Source organism: Sus scrofa, chromosome 8 (genome assembly GCF_000003025.6).
Source record: "Sus scrofa isolate TJ Tabasco breed Duroc chromosome 8, Sscrofa11.1, whole genome shotgun sequence".
NCBI classification, from domain to species: Eukaryota; Metazoa; Chordata; class Mammalia; order Artiodactyla; family Suidae; genus Sus; species Sus scrofa.
In genome coordinates this window covers 138,646,556-138,670,614 of record NC_010450.4, presented here as the reverse complement: position 1 = coordinate 138,670,614, position 24,059 = coordinate 138,646,556, and the positions used below count along the sequence as shown (strand labels likewise).

Genomic DNA, 24,059 nt, shown 5'->3' with positions numbered 1-24,059 from the left:
AAGCCACAACAGGAACTCCAAAACGGTAACGTTTTAACTGTTAACAAGTATTTAGTTAGGGAGTTCCCACTGTGGCGCAGCAGTAGTGAACCTGACTAGTATCCATGAGGATGCGGTTCGATCCCTGGCCTCGCTCAGTGGGTTAAGGATCTGGCGTTGCCAAGAGCCGTGGTGTAGGTCGCAGACATGGCTTGGAACCTGTGTTGTGGCTGTGGTGTAGGCCGGCAGCTGCAGCTCCAATTCAACCCCTAGCCTGGGAACTTCCATATGCCATGGGTGCAGCCCTAAAAAGACAAAAAAAAAAAAAAAAAAAAAAAAAAGGATTTTGTTAAATAAAATATTGTAATCCTTGATTATGTCAGAAAAGAAGCTTTGACATGTTATTAAAGAGAAAACTTCTTAGATCGATGGACTAAGCGTGGTGTCAAGATCTCAATAGAGATTGGTGGCTTGTGGAAAGACTCAATTTATTATGAATGCACCTTTTTTTTTTCAGAAGTAGCAACATTTATCTAAAGTTATGTGGAAAAATGAGGGCTTTTTAATACAGGGGCAAAATACCACAAATGCTGCTAAAAGCTATATAAAAAGAGAACAGTGGAATGTATGTATCACTGCTCAAATTCGGTTATAGTTCACTTCTCTACAGAAGAAAATATGCTGCAATGAGAGCTGTTTGAGTAAACTAGACCCCCTTAAAAAAGTCCAGCCCCAGCAACATATGTAAGATGTAGTTAATATTTTCATATTGAAAGAACGAGCTTCTGAAGTTTTGCTTGTTCCATGTTTAAAAAGATGGTTCAGTGTTGCTTCAGACTGTTGGTGCTACTGAATTTACATGTTCTATTCCATCGTGCTTGATCCCAGGCTCACAGAGCAAGACTAGACCTTGGTGGTGGCGGTCACTCCTGCCCTCCAAGGATGGAAGTTTCACTGTTCACAAGAGATGCCCACTGTTACGACCTTGCCTTTCTGGAAATGTTTTCTCAAAAGTGGTTTCAGTTTTGGATCATTCTCTCCCTGTCCTACTCAGGATGCATGGGACAGAGTTTGAGGGACGCTGATGCTCAACAGCATCTGTGCCTCTCTCCAGTAAAAACACGGTCACTGTGCTAATGCAGGTAAGGGACACTCAGCCCCTCCCCCAGGAGCTGAGCTGCTGCTTCCCTGCACACGCTGCGGCAGGGGTGCAGTGACCCCAAGTGATGGCTACAAGTGAACACAGACCGACTCAGCTCAGCAAGTGGCAGGAATCCAGAAGTTCGTGCTTTGCCCCTTAAGATTCAATGCAGGGCAAAGGGTATGTGTAGGTAGGTACCTGCCAAATGGAGAGTTGTCCAGCTGTATGCCAGCCAGTCAGTCTTCACAGCGGGTACTCTGTCCAGGCGGGAGGCCAAGAGATGTGACACACATTCCCTGAATCTTCGTTCCTGATTCTAAAATACGATTTCAAAGCTGTTATGTGTTACAAAGAACGACGAGCAGCACTTAATATATTTAATAAACCCAGTTTATTTACATCGCACACGTCGTGCCGTGCAGCTTACTGAATCGCACTCAGTAGAAGGAAAAAGACAAGCACTGTTGCTACTGAAAATGGCTTTGTGTAGAAAGATAATTCTCTTCAGTGAGTTAACTACAACCTTATAAATCACTATAGACAACTTGAAACAACCAAATGTATTTGTAAAGTCTGCAGGTAGAGCTTTTATAATTTACACATTGTTAAAATTAAAACCAGGCTTAGACTGAAGCTGAATAATCTTATTTTAATAAATCTACAAAATGAAAATAAATACACATTATTACAAGGCTCAGATTCAGAGGCGATTTTTAAGTGGTTATCCTTTAATGTTAACAATGTCCTAAAAATTGGTATCAGTAGTGATGTGCACACAGTAGGTGGTCAATAAATGCTGATAAACAGAAGTGTTCATAGTTGACGGCAATCCACATTCATTCATTCCCTATGTTATAATAAGTACATTAAAGATAAAAATGAAAGAGCTTTCTTACAATATTCAATATGTTCATAAAGAGATGAAGTGTTTACATGGTAAATTTAATTCTCCTTATAGTCAGACCTGTATGCTTTTTAAAGTCAAAAGACAGTCTAAAAGTATGGTCTATCTATTCAGATGACAAGTATTAAATAATGCATATACTCTAAAAAAAGGACTGTTTTTAAAAATTAAAGTGAAACTTCGATGCCAGACCTAAAATAACTAGACTTCTCCCTCAGTTTTAAATGTATTGTAACTACTCAGTGTATTCCATTTGGCCAAAATATCTATTTAAAAGCAATGGTGTCATGTAAGCCAGTGAGGGATGCTTTAGGGGAAATATATCCTGTTATCTTTCCACCAAAATCTCCCATCACTTGCATATGAATCAAATTTCTGGTCTTATGAGGTAAAATGGCCATTTCAAAGTGGAGTTCTATCGTAACAATGGGTACAATATGGGGTGCACTTAGCCTACCAGCGGAGAATGCTCCTTGCTGAGATACGAGCGAGGGGAATTTATATTCAAAAAACAAGTTTTTACAGTTGCATAAACTGAGGCACATTAAATAGCATTGCAAACATCAGGTGTTCAGATGGCATTTGGGGAGTAAACTCCACCATCAATCAACACCTTCTGATATTTAGGAATTTCAATGTTCTGAAGATACACCGGTGCTTAAAGCAGTTCATGTCAACCCATTAGGAAACGTGGGTAATATTTTATGTTCCGAGAAACAACCTGTTTTGATGGGTGGCTGCCTCATGGGGTTGAGCTCACGCACGTGAAGAGACCAGAGGACAAGCACGCTCTGTTGCGTGACAGGGCAGTGAGATCTGCTTTTAAATATACACTGAAGGGTCAGGCCCAAATCTTCAACAGTGCCTAGCAATGCTGTGCGCTTTCAGTACAAGGCTACCACGGGCTTAAGCAGCAAGACTAGAGCACAGGCGAGCCATCGTGTCATCAAACGGGGCAGCTGCGTGACTGTTCTAAGGCTTAAGGTTCATTTCAGGGTCAAGAACTGGTGGGCCGCCTGGATTCTATGGCCTTGAAAGTAGCACCCATGCACCTGGGAACCCCACCATCAGGAAACTGAAGACTGCAAACTCAGAGAGGTGAAAATCTTCCATTATAGGAATTTGAGGACCAAAAATCTGCCATCTGCTGGCAAGAGTTCAATTCTTATATGGAATTAAATAATGTTATTTGAAATTGAAAAGCCCAAATGGCCTCTCACTTGGTTATTAGCTCCAGAATTTGGGACCCAGTCATGTAGTAAGTTTTTAATACGATTTTTATCTGATGGCAAATGACAATACAAGTCCTTTTCCCTTTCTCAATGCCTCTCTCAACTTAAAGGAGAGGAAGTTTAAACGTTTTGTTCTAGCACACTAAAACCCCAACGTTCCTGGGCAGAAGAGACCCTACAGCCGAAGGAAGTAATATCTCACGTGCGGGTGTCTCGCGAACCGTCCATGTAAAGCGCGAGGGCTCCCCGTCGCCGTCGGCTTGCGCCAGGCACAGGCTATGGCAACGCCTGCCTTGATGAGGCGCCGCAACCTGGCCTTGCGCTCGAAGCGCCTTCGGGCGGAGAAATCGCACAGGTCTGCTCCACGCTGCGGCGGCGCGAGCCCGGCCGAAGGCAATCGAGCTGGTGTCCGGCCAAAGGACGACACCCCCACCCCCTCCCGGCCGCCCCTGCGCTTCAGGTGTTTCCCACGCACGCCGACGAAACGTCGCTTTCTGTCCCAGCCGCAGTCAGCAGTGTTCAGGGCCCAGAAAGCAGGAACTATTACAGACCCCCAAGGACGCTTTTCCATTTTTATGAAGTACGCATGATATACATAGCAAACCAGGGAGGAAAGGAAAGGCTGCTGGGAACCTTAGAAACAGCGGGGCACACAACTCCCCGTTACCTATTGCTTAACAACTGAAGACACCAGGGGCCATACCTGAATTCACAAATGCGACACGTAGTCAGGGCAAGGCTTGCTATGTCTGTACTGCATGACATACACTGTTGACTGATGCCACCAGTATAACATCACGACCGCAAGGATGTGCCATATTTGGTGGCTTGATCCGAGGTAGTTCAGTTGGCCTGCAAGGGGAGGTGGAGAGCAAAGAATATCGATTGTAATGTTTGGATATTAAAAGGAAAATATATTTCCACCTCTAGCCTTGGAAATATGACTAAGCAGCAAAAAGACTTCGGCAGCCTCAGAGTACCTGGAGACTGACTGGAGAGTCATTCGGACCCAAAGTTTCTAAAACAAAGACCAGTTCATATCTGAGTCTGACTTTAAGGTGTTATTCATTAAGTATACTGGGGGATTTTAGAAATACTGTTTCAAATGTCTTTTCAAAATCAAGACTTGGTTAATTTCAGGTATTTGACCTTTTGTCTCCCACAAATCAACTCATACGCCCGGGAAGAAAAGACATTACATGACAGAAGCTAAGGAAATTAGTGCTACACATCACAGAGTGAGCTGGGTATGAAGCAGAAACTTGGTTGTATTTGGGTATCATTCCGCTTAAAGCACTTTTTTTTTTCTTTGTATGGCTGCACCTGCAGCATATGGAAGTTCCCCGCCTAGGGGTCAATTTGGAGCCACACCTGCAACCTACGCCACAGCTTGCGGTAAGGCCGAATCCTTAACCTACTGAGTGAGGCCAGGGATTGAACCCGCATCCCCACAGAGACAACATCGGGTCTTTAACCTGCTGAGCCACAATGGGAATTCCAAAATTCTTTGTTGGTTTTCTCTGTAGTCTTTAAAAACTTAAAAAAAAAATTTTAAAGTTATTTTTTTGGCCACGCTCACGGCATGCATAAATTCCTAGGCCAGGGATGGACTCTGAGCCACGGCACTGACAACGCTGGATCCTTAACCACCAGGCAATCAGGGAACTCCTGCACTTTTCATTTAAGCAGATGTATAAGAAAAAAGCTCAGATCTGAATCTTGTGCTATCAGACTACTGGAACAATCTACAAAATGTAATTAGTAATAGGCTAATTAATCAAGGCTGATTAGTTCATATACAATTTAGGAGAATTACTTAATTTCTCTTTGTGGTTAAAGTTTAAATTCCAAGGAGATTAAATAACTAACATGTGGGAAGCATCCTGAAAAATAACAAAGTAAATAAAATGTAGAGCTATGGAAATCTAAATGTAAATAACTTTTCCTCACTTACGGTGCTTCTCTGGTCACATAATAAAAACCTTCTCTGTCTTTTCTTACCAAGAAGAATAATCATACGGCGTGTAAGTTTTAAAGTTTAAGTCAACAGAATTCTTTCTGTGGAGGTTCTTAGCCTTTTTTTGGTGCCATGGAACCCTTTGACAGCCTAGTGAAGCTCACAGACTCATTTTTAAAAACATAAAATATTGAGTATTATAAGGAAAACTTATTAATTGTAACACGAGTATCACAGATCCATTGAGTTCTGTCCGTGGACATCCTGGAGATCCCTGAACCCATCAAATATCGTGTTTATATATTTACTTATTTTATTTTTTAATTTTTTGCTTTTTAGGGCTGCACCCAAGGCATGCGGAAGTTCCCAGGCTAGGGGTTGAATCGGAGCTGTAGCTGCCAGCATATACCACAGCCACAGCCATGCCGGATCCAAGCTGCGTCTGCGACCTACACCACAGCTCATGGCAACACCGGTTCCTTAACCCATTGATCGAGGCCAAGGATCGAAGCCACAACCTCATGGTTCCTAGTTGGATTCATTTTCGATGTGCCATGATGGGAACTCCTATATTTAAAACAATTTAATCTCGGCTGAAAGTAAATTCTTTAGGTTTTTTTTTTTTTTTTTTTTTTAATGGCTGCACCTGCTGTATATGTAAGTTCCCAGGCTAGGGGTTGAATTGGAGCTGCAGCTGCAGCCTACACCACAGCCACAGCAATGCTGGATCCGAGCCACATCTGCGATCTATGCCATAGCTTGTGGCAATCCCGAATCCTTATCCCACTGAGTGAGGTCAGGGATCGAACCCACATCCTCATGGATGCTAGTCAGATTCCTTAAGCACTAAGCCACAACAGGAACTCCAAGGATGAACTGTGTTGGTTTCACCGTATTCATTCACCATCTCGCCGCCACTATAGCATGTTTCTCTTTCGAGCCGGGCAGTAAATGAGGACTGGCCAGCCAAGGGTTCCAAGCCGAGCATTCAGGAACCCCCGTGACCCTCACTTTGCTCTGAAATGCCTTGGCACTTCTTACGGTCTCGCATCTCTGCTGCTCAAATGTATCTGTACCTCTACTCAGTCGGCCACACGGGGCATGTGCTTTTCGGCAAGTTCGTCTTGAGGAACATCAAGTTACTAACTTTTGACCTTGTGTAGGTGTCTTATACTAGACAACTGGGAGTTTTGATTTGAATATTTTAAGGCGTAAAAACACTACGGCCATAATCTCTACACAGAGTGCAGAGAACTTTCAATGTTGATTTTCCACATGTACTGATGACGAAGAAATTAAAAATAAAATATTAACAAAGTGATAAAAAATGTACTTCCCTAGAACTGTTTTCTGAGGGAAGTCCTGGCCCTGCCCGGAGTCCTGGCCTTTACACCCAGCTTCCTCTTTTTTCCGGCTTTTGAGGGCCATGCCCACAGCGCGGGGAGGCCCCCAGGCCAGGGGTCCCATCGGAGCCACAGCTGCCGGCCTCCGCCACAGCAACGGCATCGGGGGACACGAGCCGTGTCTGCGACCCGCACCACAGCTCAGGGCAAGGCCGGAGCCCCGACCCAGCGAGGCCAGGGATGGAACCGCACCCTCCCGGATGCCAGTCCCGTCCGCGGTGCCGCCACGGAAGCTGCTGACGCCCAGGTTCTTCGCCGTATATTCCAGTCTGACTTTTGACGCCGTGGCGAAACCCACGTGCACAGAGGCAAGCCTGCCTTCTGAGGTTCTCCAGTTCGAGGTGTCTCGGCCCTTCTTCTCTACCAACACTCGTGGCGAGGGGCACAGTCCTATCTAGGACTCGCTGTGGAGGAGATTCTTCACCCGGGGGGAGGGAGGACAACCTGCAATCTGAACCGAAACTGCTCCCCTACTTCCAGCCCCCAGACCCAAAGACTGCTGCTCCATCTCTGGTAACTCTTGACTCGAGCCAAAGCCCCCCTGGACTCACATCACTCGGCCCCTCACTGAGCCACAGACTCCATCTGCGAAGCGGGCTGAGGGCATCGCAGTAGCAACTGCTAAGCCCTCCCCAGTGCTCGCTGCTTGGGAGGAGCTGTGCTGCATGTTTCACGTGCATGTTCCCATCTAACCTGCACAACAACCCTGGGAGAGAAAAGTGTCATCTTCGTGTTTCAGAGGAGGGAGCCGAGCGGAGAAGGTTTCACTCGCAAGTAAGGGGGATTTGAACCCATGCTGTCTGACTCTGGGGCCGAAGCTCCCACACAAGCCGGTACACGGCGTGGGGAGCATTGGTGCCCTCCCCAGTGTCCTCTTCCTCATCTCCCATCAGAAGATGGTTTTTCTCTGGACCGAAGAAGCAGGGAGATGGGTCCTTTTCTTAAGCGTCAGGCGTGGGGATATCTTGGGACACCAAGAACCTTAACTCCTATTATTTTCTTACCCCTGGGCACCAGGGAGCTGAAAGCCAGACTGATGGGCTTTATCTATTGCACAGAAACTTACAAGAGGTATACTGTGACGTAACCCTGAACCTGGCTTCTCTTCATTAGCCTCTGCTGCTTGTTTGTTTTACGGGTCTCTGCATACATAAACTCATTTTAAAGCATAAGTTGATACACAAAGAAGCAAATGGTAACTGCTAACGAGGGCCCCACAAAAAAGGAGTGGCTGGGAGTCAGCAGACCCCCAGCTTTGTCAGGCATTCACGATGGCGAAATGGTGATAATTCTATCTACTGGCTAGACTCATAGTGTGACAGTGAAAGAAAGTCTGTGGAAGCCATTTGAAAGCTAGGGATTTAGAGAAGAGCTGAGGAGAGAAGCACCAGTCTATAACCAATGATACTGAGAAAAAAATCCGCAGTTTTGATGCTCTGACATACATACCTCCACCATACCGCCCGAATAAAGAGCCCGGCCACGGCGGAAGCCATGCCTACCTGGAAAGTACCTTTCCGGAACCTTGGAAACGTAGAACAGGAAAGCGAGGACAGCGATCACATACATCACAAGCACGCGGGGCGCAAAGTCCTGAAAAGCAACACACGGAGCGTTTTTCACAGATCTCCCAGCTGCGACTGAATTTCGAATTTACTGTAAGTCTAATCCGCAGAATTCTCTGATGTGCGGAATTAGACTTTACAGGTGGGGGTTACGTCTGTTAAATCCGAATTGGTTTTGCAGACCGCCTCCAGCAGCAGAAAGCCTGCTCTCGGTCCTGAAGGAAGCACCCACAGGAGGGAACCCAGAGACTGCCTTCAAGTCCAGGGAACCACAGCACCCAGAGCTCCCACAGTGTGACATCCGCAGGGCACCCAGCCCCATCGACAGCACAGGTGCATCGGGGACGCGTGTGGGAATGGAGGGACCAGCTGAGCAGGTAAAGGGACTGAAAAGGGACTCGAGGCTGGAAAAGACCCAAGCGGCTTGGTCCAACCATGCAATCTGTCCCACCGCCCAGATACACGGCCTTCTCAACACTACGATACTCTCCCCGCTCTCCTGGAAAGCTTTTCCCTGCTCTGAGGAGATCAGCCAGCTCGAACTTATACATACTCTTCCTAAATCTGGTTATAAACCTAACTTACCAAGAAGTCATTTAAGAAATAAAGACAAATTACTCCTCTTCCTTCTACAAATATTTGAGAATCAGCCCCTGCCCTAAATACTGTCTCCTCAGAGGAATCAACCTCTGATTTCTTACACATTCCAGGATGCTACTCCAGCCAACCGCCCAGGTTCAGCTCTTTGGAGCTTTTCATCTTTGGTTAAGTGCCTCCCTCTCCAGCTCTTTAAAAGCAGAGCTTACTAGAGAATTTACCTAAAAGTATCCCTTTATTGCTACACTGAAATCATCTGTGACATCAGACTTGCATCTTAGGAATCACTGTCTTCCTAGGCCTTATTTCTATTTGAAGATTTCTGAACACAGAAATGTTCTTTCTTTTTTTCCCTCTGAATTTCTCTAAAATGAGCTGGCTTAATGGGTCTGGTCCTCTTTCTTTGTTACGATAAAGCTTAAAAGGATATGTTTCCCTCTCCCCAAATTTCACTCACTTCTCTGTCGATAATTAGCTGTTCCTTTTCGGTTAGGATGAAGTCTGGAGGGGCAATTCCCTGCTCTATTTTCTACTTATTTTCAGGGCATCAAAGCAAGATAAAAATCATGTTTTCACAGATACCGGGATCAGGGAACTTCCTCAGCACTCCTCTCTCACCTTTCTCCCCATTTCCGAATGTTACAAAGGAAGCATCACCTTGTCCTCAAATGGGCAGCGTGGCCAGATCATAATCACTCCACTCACTAATCGCCTCCTCTCTTTTTTCTTTTTGTCTTTCTGCCATTTCTTGGGCCGATCCTGCAGCACATGGAGGTTCCCAGGCTAGGGGTCGAATCTGAGCTGTAACTGCCAAGCCTATGCCTGAGCCACAGCAACTCGGGATCCGAGCCACTTCTGCGATCTACACCACAGCTCACGGCAACGCCGGATCGTTAACCCACTGAGCAAGGGCAGGGGCCGAACCTGCAACCTCATGGTTCCTCGTCGGATTCGTTAACCGCTGCGCCACGACGGGAACTCCAACCTCCTCTCTCTTTAGTTTGATATTCAGATGCTTCCGACTGTGAAGTTGTTGCCAACTTCACGCAAGTCTATACAAGCCTTCTACTAGTTCTGCTTCTTCCAAAAAATAATTCTTTTGAATAAAACCTCCATTCAAATCCCCATTTTTCCAACGTGGCCACTGCAACAAGTATGTGTGATTTCTTCTACATTTCTCGGCATAATTGCTTATGTTAAAAATTCTCAAGTTTACTCTCTAGCACCCAGTTAAAGCATTTTTATATGAATCTCTAAGAACTTAAGTCTTACTTCTAATCTCCTTCTCAAGAATGCCGAGGAATTCTCACTGAGGGTCTTCCTGAGGTACCCCCACGGTTCCCCCATGTTTTCTGACTGTAACCGTGCTTCTTTTCTTTTTCCAATACATTTTCCTTGCTGGGTGGAACCGCTCCATGGCTCCAGCCACCCAGACGGTAATGGCTTTCAGGTCTCCATCACTGGCCTCAGACTCTGAGCTAAGTCCGGACCCCATCTCCACCTTTACATCCCAGGGGCACCTCAGACTCCACAGGTCCAAGAGGAAGTCCTTCCCACGCCGCCTCCTCCACACACACACACACACACACACACACAGAGGAAGCAGCTGCCCCCCCTTGCTCCTTTGTGTTATTATCCCCGGCACCGCCCCGCCCTGGCTGACAAAGCTGGACGGTGGGCGGCGTCCTCCACAGTAAGGACTTGGCTGTTTACACGCTAAGGGTGGCAGCAAGAGAACTAAGAACGCGTCACTTCACAGAACTACATCACAGCAGAAAAAGCGGTTAGAGTTCCGTCCCCGCAGAGGAGGTGTGTTTATTTGTAAGAAATTATCGCATTGTTACACAGTCACAACTATGCTCTCAGATGACAGAGACCTGCCCCCGCGGCCTGACTGTACTACTTTACCCAAAGGAGTAAAATCGAAAGGGCAAACAAAACAAAACAAAACAAAACCCAACCATGACACATACTGAGCACATTGAACCCACCTGCACAATAGGAGCCCCGACGCCTCCATTGAGCCAAACCCAGTGAAGAGTAGGGATCACTCCGTATCCCGAAACAGAACAAAAGATGACAGAACGGAGCCTCTGCCACTGCTGGGTGAGGTAATTGGGGTGAATCTGCGCAAAGAACACCGCCAGGATCATAGCCAGCACTGTGATCAAGTACACCTGCCGCCAGTACTGGAATGCAAGGAGACCCAATTGCAATGGTTAATGACAGTAAGGGGAGTTCCCACCACGGCCCAGTGGCAACGAATGTGACTAGGAACCACGAGGTTGTGGTGCGATCCCTGGCCTCGAGCAGGGGTGAAAGAGCCAGTGTTGCCATGAGCTGTGGTGCAGGTTGCAGACGAGGCTCCAAGCTAGCGAGGCTGTGGCTGTGGCTGTGGTTGTAGGCCGGCAGCCGTAGCTCTGATTAGACCCCTACTGCTGAGAGTGTGGCCCTAAAAAGCAAATAAAATAAAATAAATAAAATAAAAACAGTAAGGGAAGGAAAAGAGTAATTTCTAATTTTGGCTTCTACATTACACATTCCAAATTCTATTTGGCATTTTCATTTCCAAACATGATCACCTTCCTTCCTTAAAACAAGGCATGTTGCATACAGCTGTTGGGTTTCTTAGGATGATAAACCAGATCCCCAAATGAGCTGGTAAAGAACACATGTGTTCATACAAAAGCCTTCCTGAGTATCTATCGCATGCCGGGGCAATTTAAGTCCTGCGGAAACAAAGATGACTAGGACATGAGCTCTCTCAGCGGGTGGGCGCACAGCTATTACGGGGGCAGACACAAAAACAAACAGTTATCATCTAATGATAAGTACCGTCATCGAGTTATGAACAATGCTACAGAACCACAGAAGAGCAAGCAATTGGTATCTGGTGCAGCTAGAAAATGCTTCACAGAAGAAATGACATCTAAGCTGGGTCCTGAGGAACACAGAAGACTCTGGGAGGAGGGCGCCCTCAAGGAAAAGGATCAGCCCCTGGAGTAGGGGGTTCTGGGAAGTGAGGCTGAAAGGCAGACTAGGGATCGGGGAATGGAGAGCTCTTGAAGAAGCAGATGACGTGGTTGTTTTCCAGACAGACTCATTAGAATGAAAACCCTGACATCAGTGTTTTAAAAAAGAAGAGGTGACAGGAAGCCAGCCAGAAGATTAATAGAAAGAGTGATTCGGGGAGAAATTAGGAGCTTGTACTCTTGTTGAACAAGGAAGATAGATGTGAACAACGTATTCAGGAGACGCTTTTGAAATAAAGTCTTCATGCTTGACTGGATGTGTGAGAAGGCAGCCGAGGATGGCTCAGCTGTTACTTGTATGAAAGGCCACACAAATGGCTTTTACTAAGGAGCAAATGAACAAAGATGATCCAGGGAGAGAGGGAGAGAGGGAGGGAGGGAGGGATAGAGAGAGGGAGAGAGGGAGAGAGAGAGGGAGGGAGGGAGGGAGGGAGGGGGGAGAGGGAGAGAGAGAGGGAGAGAGAGAGAGAGAGAGAGAGACTGTGTGTGTGTGCATGTGTGCAGGGGAGAGAATGGGGAAGCAAGGAAGGATGTTCTTTTAAAAATATATCAAGGGAGTTCCCGTCGTGGCTCAGTGGTTTAAGAATCCGACTAGGAACCATGAGGTTGTGGGTTCGATCCCTGGCCTTGCTTGGTGGGTTGCGGACCTGGCGTTGCCGTGAGCTGTGGTGTAGGTCACAGACGCAGCTCAGATCTGGCGTTGCTATGGCGTGTTGTAGGCTGGCAGCTGTAGCTCCAATTAGAGTTTTGTTTTGTTTTTTTTTTGCTTTTTAGGGCTGCACCTGCGGCATATGGAGGTTCCCAAGGTAGGGGGCCGCTGGCCTACGCCACAGCCACAGCAACACAGGATCTGAGCTGCATCTGTGACCTACACCACAGCTCACAGCAACACTGGATCCTTAACCCACTGATCGAGACCAGGGATCAAACCTGCATCCTCATGGATACTAGTCAGATTCGTTTCCACTGAGCCACGGCAGGAACTCCAAAAATGTATCAAGTTTGAAGGAGTTACAGAATATTTAAGTATCTAAATGAGTGGCTGAAAAGCTGGTCTTGAAGCTCAAAAGTTAGCATCACCTCGGACAGAGTTCTTAGCCTGGGCTCCAAGCACTTCTCTGGGACCACTATACTTCCTGAAATTTATATGTCAAAATAATTGGTCAGTTTGTGCCCCAACAACACACATTATCTGGGATGGAGGGTCCACAGTTTTCAATCTCAGTCTCAAAGAAGCCTGTGTTCCTTAAAAGGTACAAAGCCACTATGGCTACGGAATATTTGGAAATGATTAGATACCTGAGGGAAGAAAATTTTTCCTTTAAATGATCATGGACTGTATTAGCTCTAATAGTTTTCTTTTCTCTTTACCTCGGATTTCAGTTTTCCTGAGAAAAGATTTACAAAGTATCCCCTACTCTCTGATACTCAGAAACATTTGGGAAGAGGTAAACAAAAAACACATTTCAGGAAAATATAGAATAAGATAAGCAAAAACAATTTAATTTCATGACTACGCCTAAATTCCTATTTTTTTTTTTAAAGATGTAGAGTTTTTTTGTTTTTTTTTTTCTGTCTTTTGTCTTTTTAGGGCTGCACCCACAGCACATGGAGGTTCCCAGGCTAGGGGTCTAATTGGAGTTGTAGCTGCTGGCCTACACCACAGCCACAGCAATGCCAGATCTGAGCTGCATCTGCGATCTACACCACAGCTCACGACAACGCCAGGTCCTTAACCCACTGATTGAGGCCAGGGATCGAACCTGCAACCTCATGGTTCCTAATCAGATTCGTTTCTGCTGCACCAAGACGGGAACTCCAAAAGATGTAAAGAGTTTTCTGCAAAATGAATAAGTTGTGAAAGATGAACAGATATAAATAAATCAATTCACAAGTAAATTATGTATATATTTAACTTTATGCTTATCTTCCAAAGTAATCAGGCCTAAAAAGCAAACGGCTCATATATAAGTGGCTAAAATTAATAACGCTCTTACAGTCAAACCAAATCTATGATTTTTTGCTTTGCTCATTTTACACTCCAGCAGTGGGGACAGTTTTTTCTATTATTGTGTAGCAACGAAGGTCCTACCTAAGAATTCCCAACAGTCAGGGCTGCACTGCCGCCAGTCCTCCCAAGGAGTGAAGGCTGGGGACAAATGAGGACCACCTGCTCCGCAGGATGGGCTCAGCAGGACAGGCTCCAGTGCTGGGGCGAGGACTGCAAGTGACTGGTAGGTACACTGCTTCTGGGAGAGCAGCTCTGTCCTGGCTCTGAAGGGGAAGGAACTGGAAATACAGAAGGGGGAAGAAAGGGCATGGAGGGGAGCAGGAGAGGAAGAGAGTGAAGGGGTGGGGACGCTGCAAATGTCCTGAGCCCACGGGAGGAGTCAGCTGGCCCTCTTGGCTGAGATAAGAAGTGAGGAGGTAGTTCAGCTGCTCAACATATTTAAACCAGCTGCTGGATAACCTGACCACAATGTTTCAAATGCTGATTTGCACCAGGCAAAAACCGACTTTTGTAACTTTAGGGTCAGAAAGCAGTGTGATCTAGAACTCAGAATATATATACACAATGGAATACTACTCAGCCATAAAAAAAAACAAAATAATGCCATTTGCAGCAACATGGATGGAACTGGAGACTCTCATGCTGAGTGAAGTTAAGTCAGAAAGAGAAAGACAAATACCATATGATGTCACTTCTATCTGGAATCTAATATACGGCACAAGGGAACCTTTCCATAGAAAAGAAAATCATGGACTTGGAGAATAGACCTGCGGTTGCCAAGGGGGAGGGGGAGGGAGTGGGGTGGCTGGGAGCTTGGGGTTAACAGATATAAGCTATTGCCTTTGGAATGGATGAGCAATGAGATCCTGCTGTGTAGCACTGGGAACTATGTCTGGTCACTTATGATGGAGCCTGATAATGGGAGGAAAAAGAACGTGTACATGTATGTGTGACTGGGTCACCATGTGGTACAGTAGAAAAAAAATTGTATGCGGGAAATAACTATTTAAAAAAACCCAGAACTCAGAATAGGCAGGTGTTTGTTAAAGACACTCACCACCCACGTGGTGGCCTGCTCCAAGGTAAGACTGAGGGAAGGAAGACATCCTTCTCGTCTAAGAATACGGGGCAACACACTCAGAGAGAGGGGCCAAGGACGAGAAGGGAAAAGGGGACGCAGTAACCACTAAGCCTTCTTCACTTTAGCAAGTGCTAACTTCAACTCTATAAACACAGCAATAAAAGACATGTAATGTGCATCTGAGGCATCACACAGCTATGCGGACTAGGCGGGAAAACAGTAGCAATTTCACGTTTATGCTAAGTTCCAGAAAATGCCTCTCTCTCCGTATGTTCTTTTCCCATGGAAAATGAGTAAAGTGAGTAGGGACTGATAATAGACACTAGGGACCACAGGGCTCTCTCGAAAAATGAGTTTATGCCTCCGCAGGCTTTTCTGTCTCTTCTCTAGGTTAACTAATTACACGCTTATTCATTAATTCAAGGGATCCTTGACAAGAAAAGCCAGGCCCTACACGAAAGGCAGAATATAAAATGTTTTAAGTTACTTACATTATTGCAATAAAATGCATAAAATACTCCAGAGACATAGCAGCCCAGTATTCCAACAGAAATTCCTGCGTAATCTAATGCCATCCATCTTCGACAGGTTTTCTCTGATCGATGGCAGGAAAAAAGATGATAGCCCACAGAGCAAAGCATACAGACCTATGGAAAAGAAAACAAATCTTAGCGAAGTGAAACAACAAAAAACCTGAAGCAGCTAGCGCATGACGTTTGAGGGAGCGGTCAGAGCAAAAGCCCAGGCTTCTCAGCCAAACAGGCCTGGACTTGGGCCCCAGCTCCGGGCCTGACCCTAAGCCATTTCCCTGAGCCTGCTGCCTCAGGGCTCAAATGGGCACAACAGTCATAAAGAGCGAAACCTAAAATGCCAGCCGTCTAAATGAATAGCTGAGTAGAAGGAAATCTACTGAAGTTTATTCTGATCCACAAATAAGTTTCCTTTTTTTTTTTTTGTCTTTTTTTTGTCTTTTCTAGGGCCGCTCCCACAGCATATGGAGGTTCCCAGGCTAGGGGTTGAATTGGAGCTGCAGCCACCGGCCTACGCCAGAGCCACAGCAACTTGGGATCCCAGCCGTGTCTGCGACCTACACCACAGCTCACGGTAATGCCAGATCCTTAACCCGCTGAGCAAAGCCAGGGATAGAACCCGCAACCTCATGGTTCCTAGTTGGTTTCATTAACCACTGAGCCATGATGGGAACTCCAAATTTCCTTTTTAAAACTAATTATGGAAGTAACACATATCCTTAAAAATAAATCAAATAAGGACTTGTATGTGTTAAAAAAAAAAAGCCCCTCTCAATCTATTCCCTAGTGGCAGCCACTGATAACATTTTTAACGTCACTCTAGACAGTTTCAATGAACATGTCAAACACCTGTGATGCAGAAGTCTACACACAAACCCACAGGAACGCAGGATACATACCTTTTTAGACTAATCAAATGAAAACATATCGTCTGTCCTGATATTTACTTTTTTTTCACTTAAGACTTTTCAGGTCTGTATGAGACTTCATTGTAGAGAGTTTACTGTTAAGTTAAACATGGCTTTGCTGCATTCAAGGAAAAATAATTATGACTTAGGCTGACTTTTTATGTTGCTACATTGAGAATCAGACTCATCTGATTAAATCAGCTGTTCTGAAGATTGATAAGGTTTCTACCGCTGAACTCCCTCCAGCCACTGAACACCCACTGTGTGTCATGCACTGGGTGCACAAAGAGGAACCCTCTACTCTCGAAGAGATGTTTCTGAACCAAGTGAACAAATGGCGATGCGGGAAGAATCAGAGGAAACGTCAGTGCAGAGCCCAGTTAGAAAACAAAGGAGGGAGGGTCCCAGATCCCCGAGTGCATCTGTGCGCCCGAGGGGTGGGAAGAGCAGGAGGAGGAGAGCTTCTTACCTCGAGAAGGGCTGCCACCTGCGCGGGACCCTACGTGGACGTGGCACTCATCAAGGACATAAATAAGGGCCCACAGGTTCACTGGAGAGCCCACAGGAAAAGCAGCACACTGAGAAGCACAGGACCGTTGAGAAACGCCCCGTGGCTTTCCAGAGGATGTGAGGATGATAAAGCCGCACATGGAGGAGCGTGACTTTAATAGTGTGGGCTGTGTGTGATACTGCTACTCAAGATCTTAAGCGCACCCTTAGAGAAAGGCTGCGATGAGAGGTCACAGGAACAGCCTTGGGAAGCAATGACTAGAGCCTATACAGAGCCAGGGACAGTGGGGGGCAGGGGGGGGGGGGATGGACAGATGAAGTTCTCTAGCTATTCCATAGTCCGGCCAGTAAACAACCCTGTCAGTCCCCAAGGCCTCGGCATCAATACTCAAAACACGATTTCTAGCCACGATCTGATCTCGTTTCTCCAGCAGCCACCTAAAATCCTTATTGGTTAGTTACTAAGCTACAAGTCAGAGTTTATTGACCCCATTAAATCTAACTGAAGCAGCAGGAGTTTTTTGTTTTTTTCCTCGGATTATCCCTGAGATAAAACAAAGGAAAACCAGAGAACACCCAGATGCATATTTTCACTGACAGGGAAAGACTCCCATCGTCACTGTGCTGAGTGACACGAAGCAGCAAGCAGAGCTGCCCCGAAGCTGCAGAGGAGGGAGACAGGCAGGCGGGTGTGACGGAGTTGTGTCTGCACAAACTTCGGGAGGAACCACGACCCAAATGTCAAACGGGGATGTGGAATTTCCAATGACGTTCACTTTCTTCCAAACGCTTTTTTGTTTGCTTGAATTTCTACCATCTGACAGTAAGAATAAGAAACAATAATAAAGCTGATTTCATTGAGAAGGAAAATAAAAGTGGAAAGAGTAAAACTACAGAATCAAGAGGAAAGTAAAATACACAGGTGATCCCATCGTGGCTCAGCGGTTAATGACTCTGACTAGGAACCATGAGGATGCGAGTCTGACCCCTGGCCTCACTCAGTGGGTTAAGGGTCCAGGGTTGCCGTGAGCTGTGGCGTAGGTCCCAGACACTGCTTAGATCTGGCGTTGCTGTGGCTGTGGGGTAGGCTGGCAGCTGTAGCTCCAATTAGACCCCTAGCCTGGGAACCTCCATATGCCACGGGTGCGGCCCTAGAAGAGACAAAAGAGAAAGAAAGAAAGTAAAATATAAAATATGCAGTGTTTCTGGAGAACATCCGAGTTTCAGCAAAGTTAACTTATGTTGTTTTGTGTGAAAAGGGATGTGTTGTTAAGGTTGCTGTAAAAACTGGCTGAGAAGTATCTGACATACTGAATACACTCCGTTTCCTGGGCAGTTCCCTGCTGTGGATTAGAACTGGGTCGAGACAGACAGATGACCGCAGCACGACCGCTACCAGGGGGCGCTGGCCAGGATAACCAAATACCTGGGGATCCCGTTGCTCCTCTCTCTCTCCAGCCTCAGCTTTCTCCATTTTTAAATGATTTCATCGTCTCAATTTTTCAATTCACACTCTTCTTAAACCATTATGAAAATTAGAGGGGGTTCCCCAAAGGGATAGCAGCTGTGGGTGGGTGGATAAAGGGCAGGCCTTGTGAGAGAGGCGAGCACGTGGGATCCTCGAAGGAGACAGGATCTACCTAACTGACAGTAGACGGCGAACCAGTTGTTTTTACTGAGGATTAGAAACAGCACTGCAGTCTCTAAGATGCATCTCCACACTTAACTAGGAAGAAGTTATTTTCATCATAAAACTGGAGAGGGATTCTAAGAGATCTTGAGGCTCCAATCAGAACAAAAATTAAACCTGAGAAAGAGTATACTTTAAAAATTACGTAAAAAATAATTTGCAAAGAATAACACAAAAAACACAAGTATTCGTTCCTGAAAAAATTTAAATATTACTCTAGAGACTAAGTTGGAAGAAAAGGAGGGTGGAGATGCTCCTCGTGTGTCTCCTGATCATTTAAGTCCCGCGTTTTGAGACCAGCGATGAAGGTGAAACACAATGAAAGCAACGCCGCAGCCGACTTACACCTCCCCTCGCAAGGAGAGCGGCACGAGGTCATTTTTTTTCTTTCCGTTTTTGTGTTTTTCGGTCCTCTATGCATTTTTTTTTTTTTTTTTTTGATTTAAAAAATGTCAACCGGATTTTGGTCTGCATTATTTTTCTTCTCTAGAATTACCTGTTTGAAAAAGTATTAAATGAAACACCCCCCACCCCACCCCCCGCTTCTTTTTTAGGGCTACGAGTGCCAGTGCGGCATACAGAGGTTCCCAGGCTAGGGGACCAATGGGAGCTGTAGCTGCCGGCCTACACCACAGCCACAGCAACTCAGGATCTAAGCTGCATCTGCGACCCACACCACAGCTCACAGCAATGCTGGATCTTAGCCCACTGAGTGAGGCCAGAGATCGAACCTGCATCTTCATGGATACTGGCTGGATTTATTCCCCCTGAATAAGCCATGATGGGAACTCCTAAAGGCACTTCTACAGATCCCTGAAGAAAAATGACAGAGCTGAGGAACTATCGAAATACAACAGGTAGAGAGGAGGAGAAAGTGAAAGTATGTGAAACTAGGTGAGTGGAAAAGGGACCAAAGGAAATTAACATTAAGGTGAGAGAAAAGACCAATACCCACAAAACATTAAAACTAAGAGGATATGGGAACAAACACAGAAGTCATAGACATACAAATAGGAAAAGAGACACCTGCTCAAACAAGTTTTAAGCAGATAATAATTTCTGCTTCAGTCAGCAAATAAAGTACAACCAGCGATTCCTATCCTTGTATTAATCTTAAAGCAGAGATGTCTGAAAAAAAGAAAAAGAAAGAAATTTTCTCCATCTTGAAAACTTATTGGATTTCAAATAGGTTCTCATAATATCCAATTACACTCTCATAAAAGCAGACTCGGTGCTTCTGTTGGAGACGTTGACAAGCTAACCTACATGCTATTTGGGGCTCTTGAAAACAAGCAGTGGGTGTGCAGTAAGGTCCCTGCCCGAGCTTGCGGACTAAAGCTCTCCTCAGCCATAAAAGTGTTTGCGAAATGACTTACCTGGAAGCAGAAAAGACAAATAGAACAAATTACAAAATCTTCTCTGGAAGCACTTGCCGACGGTAACACAGAAGTCATGTCGTAGATTCCCAGTGTGAAGAAGAGAAAGAAGCCCAGCAAATGGCTCCAGATGTTAACCGTCTCATTAGATAAAATAAACAAACTGGAAAAACAAACAAACAAACAAAACCAGCAGCTCAGATTCTCTGCTCGCTTGCTGTCAGCATTTAAAAGGTCAGGGACAACTGGGGGTTATCCAACACTTGCCACTTTAGGCCCTTAACCCCATCTTTGCCGTTCTAAATTTGATCGACCATTTAGCTTAATTTTTCAGCTTTTTTCCACATCTCCATCAATCCTGGGATTTTGCAGTTTTTTCTTGTTCACCTCTATCACATTTACCATTTCCTTCCTTCATCGGAGTTATTTATATATAAATTCCATCTCATCCTCCAGCTCATCAACTCCCTGAAGGCTGGCACCATCCATCTTTATGACACCACTGTTCTAAGCACAGTGTCTGCTTCAGATGAGATGCTAAATGTCTACAAAAATGAACGTGCAGATTAAAACTGGGTGCCAGTCAGTCTGACACACGCTGACGTTCAGTCATAGGTATCAGAAAACCTGCTAGATGTACGGTTAGGCACGAACGTGAAAGACCTTTTTAGTAGTCATTACACGCAAAGTTAAACACACTTGAGAGAAGCAGGATACACAGAAACTGGTCTACTGGAAATGCCCTTTAAGACAGGCATGCTGCAACAACTTTGTTTTGAAACCAAACTAGTTTCCAGGTGGCATGAGTTTATTCTTTTAGGAACAATAGGAGGTTACTTTTTTTTTTTTTTTTTCTTTTTTTTTTGTCTTTTTAGGGCTGCACCCGAGGCATATGGAGTTTCCCAGTCCAGGGGTCGAATCGGACCTGTAGCTACCGGCCTATATCACAACCACAGCAACGCAAAATCCTTAACCCACTGAGGGAGGCCAGGGATCGAACCTGAGTCCTCATGGATACCAGTTGGGTTCGTTAACCACTGAGCCACGACGGGAACTCCAGGAGTTTACTTTCAATAGCAGTACTAGTTGCCCTCTTTCGGTATGCCCCAACTAGTTTGAGTTTAGGTAGTCTTGGTGGTGCAGGCCAGGGCAGAGTGTTCCACACCGGCCTGGAATCAGGAGGTGCACTGTCCCTTCACTCCCCTGCTGGGCAACAATTGGCTCTGCAATCATAAGCAAGTCACTTAACCTCTCTGGCTTCAATTTCTCCATCTCGAAAACAAGAGCCCTGGATTAGATACTGCAGCAAGTCCCTTCCAGCTCCTTCCTTGAGTCTGTGTGATGTTTCTCCAGCTGTGGCTAGGACTCATCAGATTATTGAAAGGTGACATCATGACTCAAGATTAAAATTTGCTTGCATTTCTCTAGCAAAATCTAATCTTTTGTTTCAACTAAAATCTATGACCTTCGCTGCTTTAGAATCCTTATTAGTAAGTACCAACACATAACTCGAATAGTGAATCTGCATCAGTCGCCAGCTGCCCATGTCATAACCACAGCAGGGTCTCACACAGATGCTCATCATGGAGAGAGTGGACCTCGTATTGTGAATTTCAGGCTTTATCCTGTTAAGTCTCAAGTATAAAAACTACTCCTATTGGGGGGGGGGACACAGAAATGGGAGGAAACACGTCTAACCTCAGCACTATGACAGCCATTATCACACTGCCTGCTGCCTCCGAACTTTTCGTTTTGGGAAAACCAGTGTAACCTGATTGAGCAGAGAGCCACAGTCTTGGCATGTTCCTTCCAACTAAGAGAGTACTGGCAGAGCAACTGTGACATACTAAACCTCTCCTATATCCCAAATCTGTCCTGTCTTTCTTGACAGCCAAGAGAGGGGAAGAGCTGAACCTGGAAAAGACCATGCCGGCGGGAAGGGCACTTGGAAGAGTATCTCCACAGAAGATCTGATCTACTCTCATTCAGTGAGAGGTGAGACCTGTACTCTGCTCGGCGTCAAAATCACCAACCAACTTCACCTTCAAATGCAACCATAATAAGTCATCATTTATTGAGTACTTATTATGTGCCAGGCTCTGTGTAACATTTGACATACCTAATCCCATTTGGTCCTTAGTACTTTCTGAAGCAGATACTGTAATTACCCCTTTATTTACCAGTGGGAAAATAAAGCTGGGAGAGGTAAACTTTGTCCACGGTCTCATAGCTGTTAAGTGGCAGAGCTGCATGCCCAAGTCTTTTTTACTCAACAGCTGAAGATCTAAAGCACTGTATTTCACTCTTTGATCCCTGAGGTTTGGACCCTGGTATCAGAATGCAGAGGACCACCACCAGGTGGGTATAAAACCCCTGAAGGCAATTCACTGCCTGCTCTATCTCTGTGGAACTCCACGCCCACAGCGGAGCCCAGCTCTGCCTTCCTGTGTTAGTAACTCACACAAAGGAGGCAATGGGGAGTAAAGCAGTCCCTAGGATTCAAACTGTGAAGCCCCTGGGCCATCCACTGAAGACTCGTAGGGATGGACAGTGATGGCACCTAGTGACTGTGAGTCCCAAAAGCACTTTCAAAGCAGGCAGGGCGAAAGAACCAGGGCAAGACCATGCTGAAAAGACCAAGAAGCAGACATGTGGTTACTGCTCGAGCAATTCAACAGTCCACATTCCAGCAGTGGGTTTTGTCACTCCAGGGACCTAGAGCTAACCAACATCTGTATCTTAATTCTCTTCAAGTGGGGTCCTGTAATTAATTTCTGTGAGTTCTAACAGAAAGCTAGCCTAAGAACTAGAACACTAGATTTTTCGGTTTTGTTTTTTTAAACCCAGGCTTTGAAGGGACTCAGTTTTAAGTTTAGATGAAAAAATTCCTTTCTTAAAGTCGCTTCTTACACTCTAATGGAGGGTGGTGGCTGTTACAGGCTCTCTTTGCCTTTCCCACACAGCGTTTTTCACAGCGGTTATTATGTAATAGTGTAATTAGCACCCAGGCTAGACCTCGACAGCTCCATAAGAACAAGAGTTATGCCTGCTGTTCTTTCCAGGACCTAGTAGGGTGCCTGGTACCTAGCAGGGGCTCAGAGTATCTGCTAAATGAATGAATGAATGTGTGTGTGTGTGTGTGTGTGTGTATATATATATATATATATATATATATCTCCTTGATTTTATATATATATGTTGTGTAATACATATATAATGCAATGTGAACTTACTCCTATTATACAGGCATTTATCTGGCCCCAAACGTCCGAATTTCCACAGGGCTGCCTTAAAAATAAACAAAGCTTAGGTATACACAGGGGCAAGTATGGCTCAGCCATCGTCAGTGGGGTCGATTCCAACATGTATCCCGATAAGCACTGAATGGAATAAAGGATGTAAAATCTCTCCATAAACAGCCAAGTGCCACGGGAGAGTTAGTGATTACGACCACTGTTACTGTCAGTCTTCGTCCCACGGATCAAGCACCCCAGCGGGGAGAAGGAAGGATACCAAGACAGGAGAGGTGGCAGAAGGGATGAAAAGGATGGGGCAGCTAGGAAATGACGGGCACAGAGAAAAGGGGGGAAAACAGCAGGCGGACCAGACAAAAAGGATGTGCAAGAGGAGGGGCCGCCGGCGCGCCCCCCAGGCGCGCCCAGCGGAGGCGGCCAGACCTTACCTTTTGATACACAGCCTGGAGGGCAGGTAGGCCCGGTAGCCGTCGGTGATGTACGGGTTGTCCTTGAGGGACACGGGGATCTGCTCGTAGGTGTAGAGGCGGATGCCGCGGGGAACCAGGACGGGCCAGTACTGGTAGCTGCCCAACTCGATGTAATGCGCGCTCTTCAGCAGCTTCTGATGCATCCTTCCCGGCCGCCGCCGCCGCTCCCCAGCCGGGAAGCTCGCCCAGGCCCCGCCTCCCCGGGGAGGGGGCTTCGCCGCCGCAGCCCCCGCCCCGGAGCTGGCGGACGCCGCGCGAGGTCCTACGGCCCCGCAGCTGCCCGGGCCCGGTACCGCGCACAGAGCGGCCACCGGCGTCAGCGCCCCCGCGGCCCCGCGACGTCGCCGCCCTCTCTGACGTCAGCACGCTGCCTGGGCCCCGCCCCTCGGCCCTGCCTGGGCCGGCGCCACCGGGGGCGG

At 46.2% G+C, this 24,059-nt stretch overlaps 1 protein-coding gene across 3 annotated transcripts; it reads right to left on the bottom strand.

Moving 5' to 3' along the window:
* Nucleotides 449–23,989, bottom strand: PAQR3 (progestin and adipoQ receptor family member 3). 3 transcript variants are annotated; one of them, XM_013998797.2, is made up of 7 exons: nucleotides 23,599–23,988; nucleotides 19,917–20,079; nucleotides 15,394–15,549; nucleotides 10,770–10,967; nucleotides 8,119–8,209; nucleotides 3,960–4,108; nucleotides 449–1,436 (listed from the first exon to the last, which is right to left on the bottom strand). In XM_013998797.2, exons 1-6 carry the CDS (start codon nucleotides 23,781–23,783, stop codon nucleotides 3,966–3,968), a joined length of 936 nt encoding a protein of 311 aa, XP_013854251.1. In that variant the 5' UTR covers nucleotides 23,784–23,988; the 3' UTR covers nucleotides 449–1,436; nucleotides 3,960–3,965. The 3 variants fall into 3 exon arrangements, with proteins under 3 accessions (XP_013854251.1, XP_003129420.1, XP_020957558.1); XM_003129372.5 differs by lacking the exon at nucleotides 449–1,436 and having other exon boundaries at nucleotides 1,507–4,108; nucleotides 23,599–23,989; XM_021101899.1 differs by lacking the exon at nucleotides 449–1,436 and having other exon boundaries at nucleotides 1,750–4,108; nucleotides 10,770–10,904.

Excerpts from the sequence above, each read along its gene's own strand:
- PAQR3 (XM_003129372.5), bottom strand. The coding sequence starts at position 23,783 with ATGCATCAGAAGCTGCTGAAGAGCGCGCATTACATCGAGTTGGGCAGC. Across the intron at positions 20,080-23,598 it reads TCCAGGCTGTGTATCAAAAG|TTTGTTTATTTTATCTAATG; the intron begins GTAAGGTCTGGC and ends TTGTTTTTCCAG. Across the intron at positions 4,109-8,118 it reads TCCGGAAAGGTACTTTCCAG|GCCAACTGAACTACCTCGGA; the intron begins GTAGGCATGGCT and ends CTCCCCTTGCAG.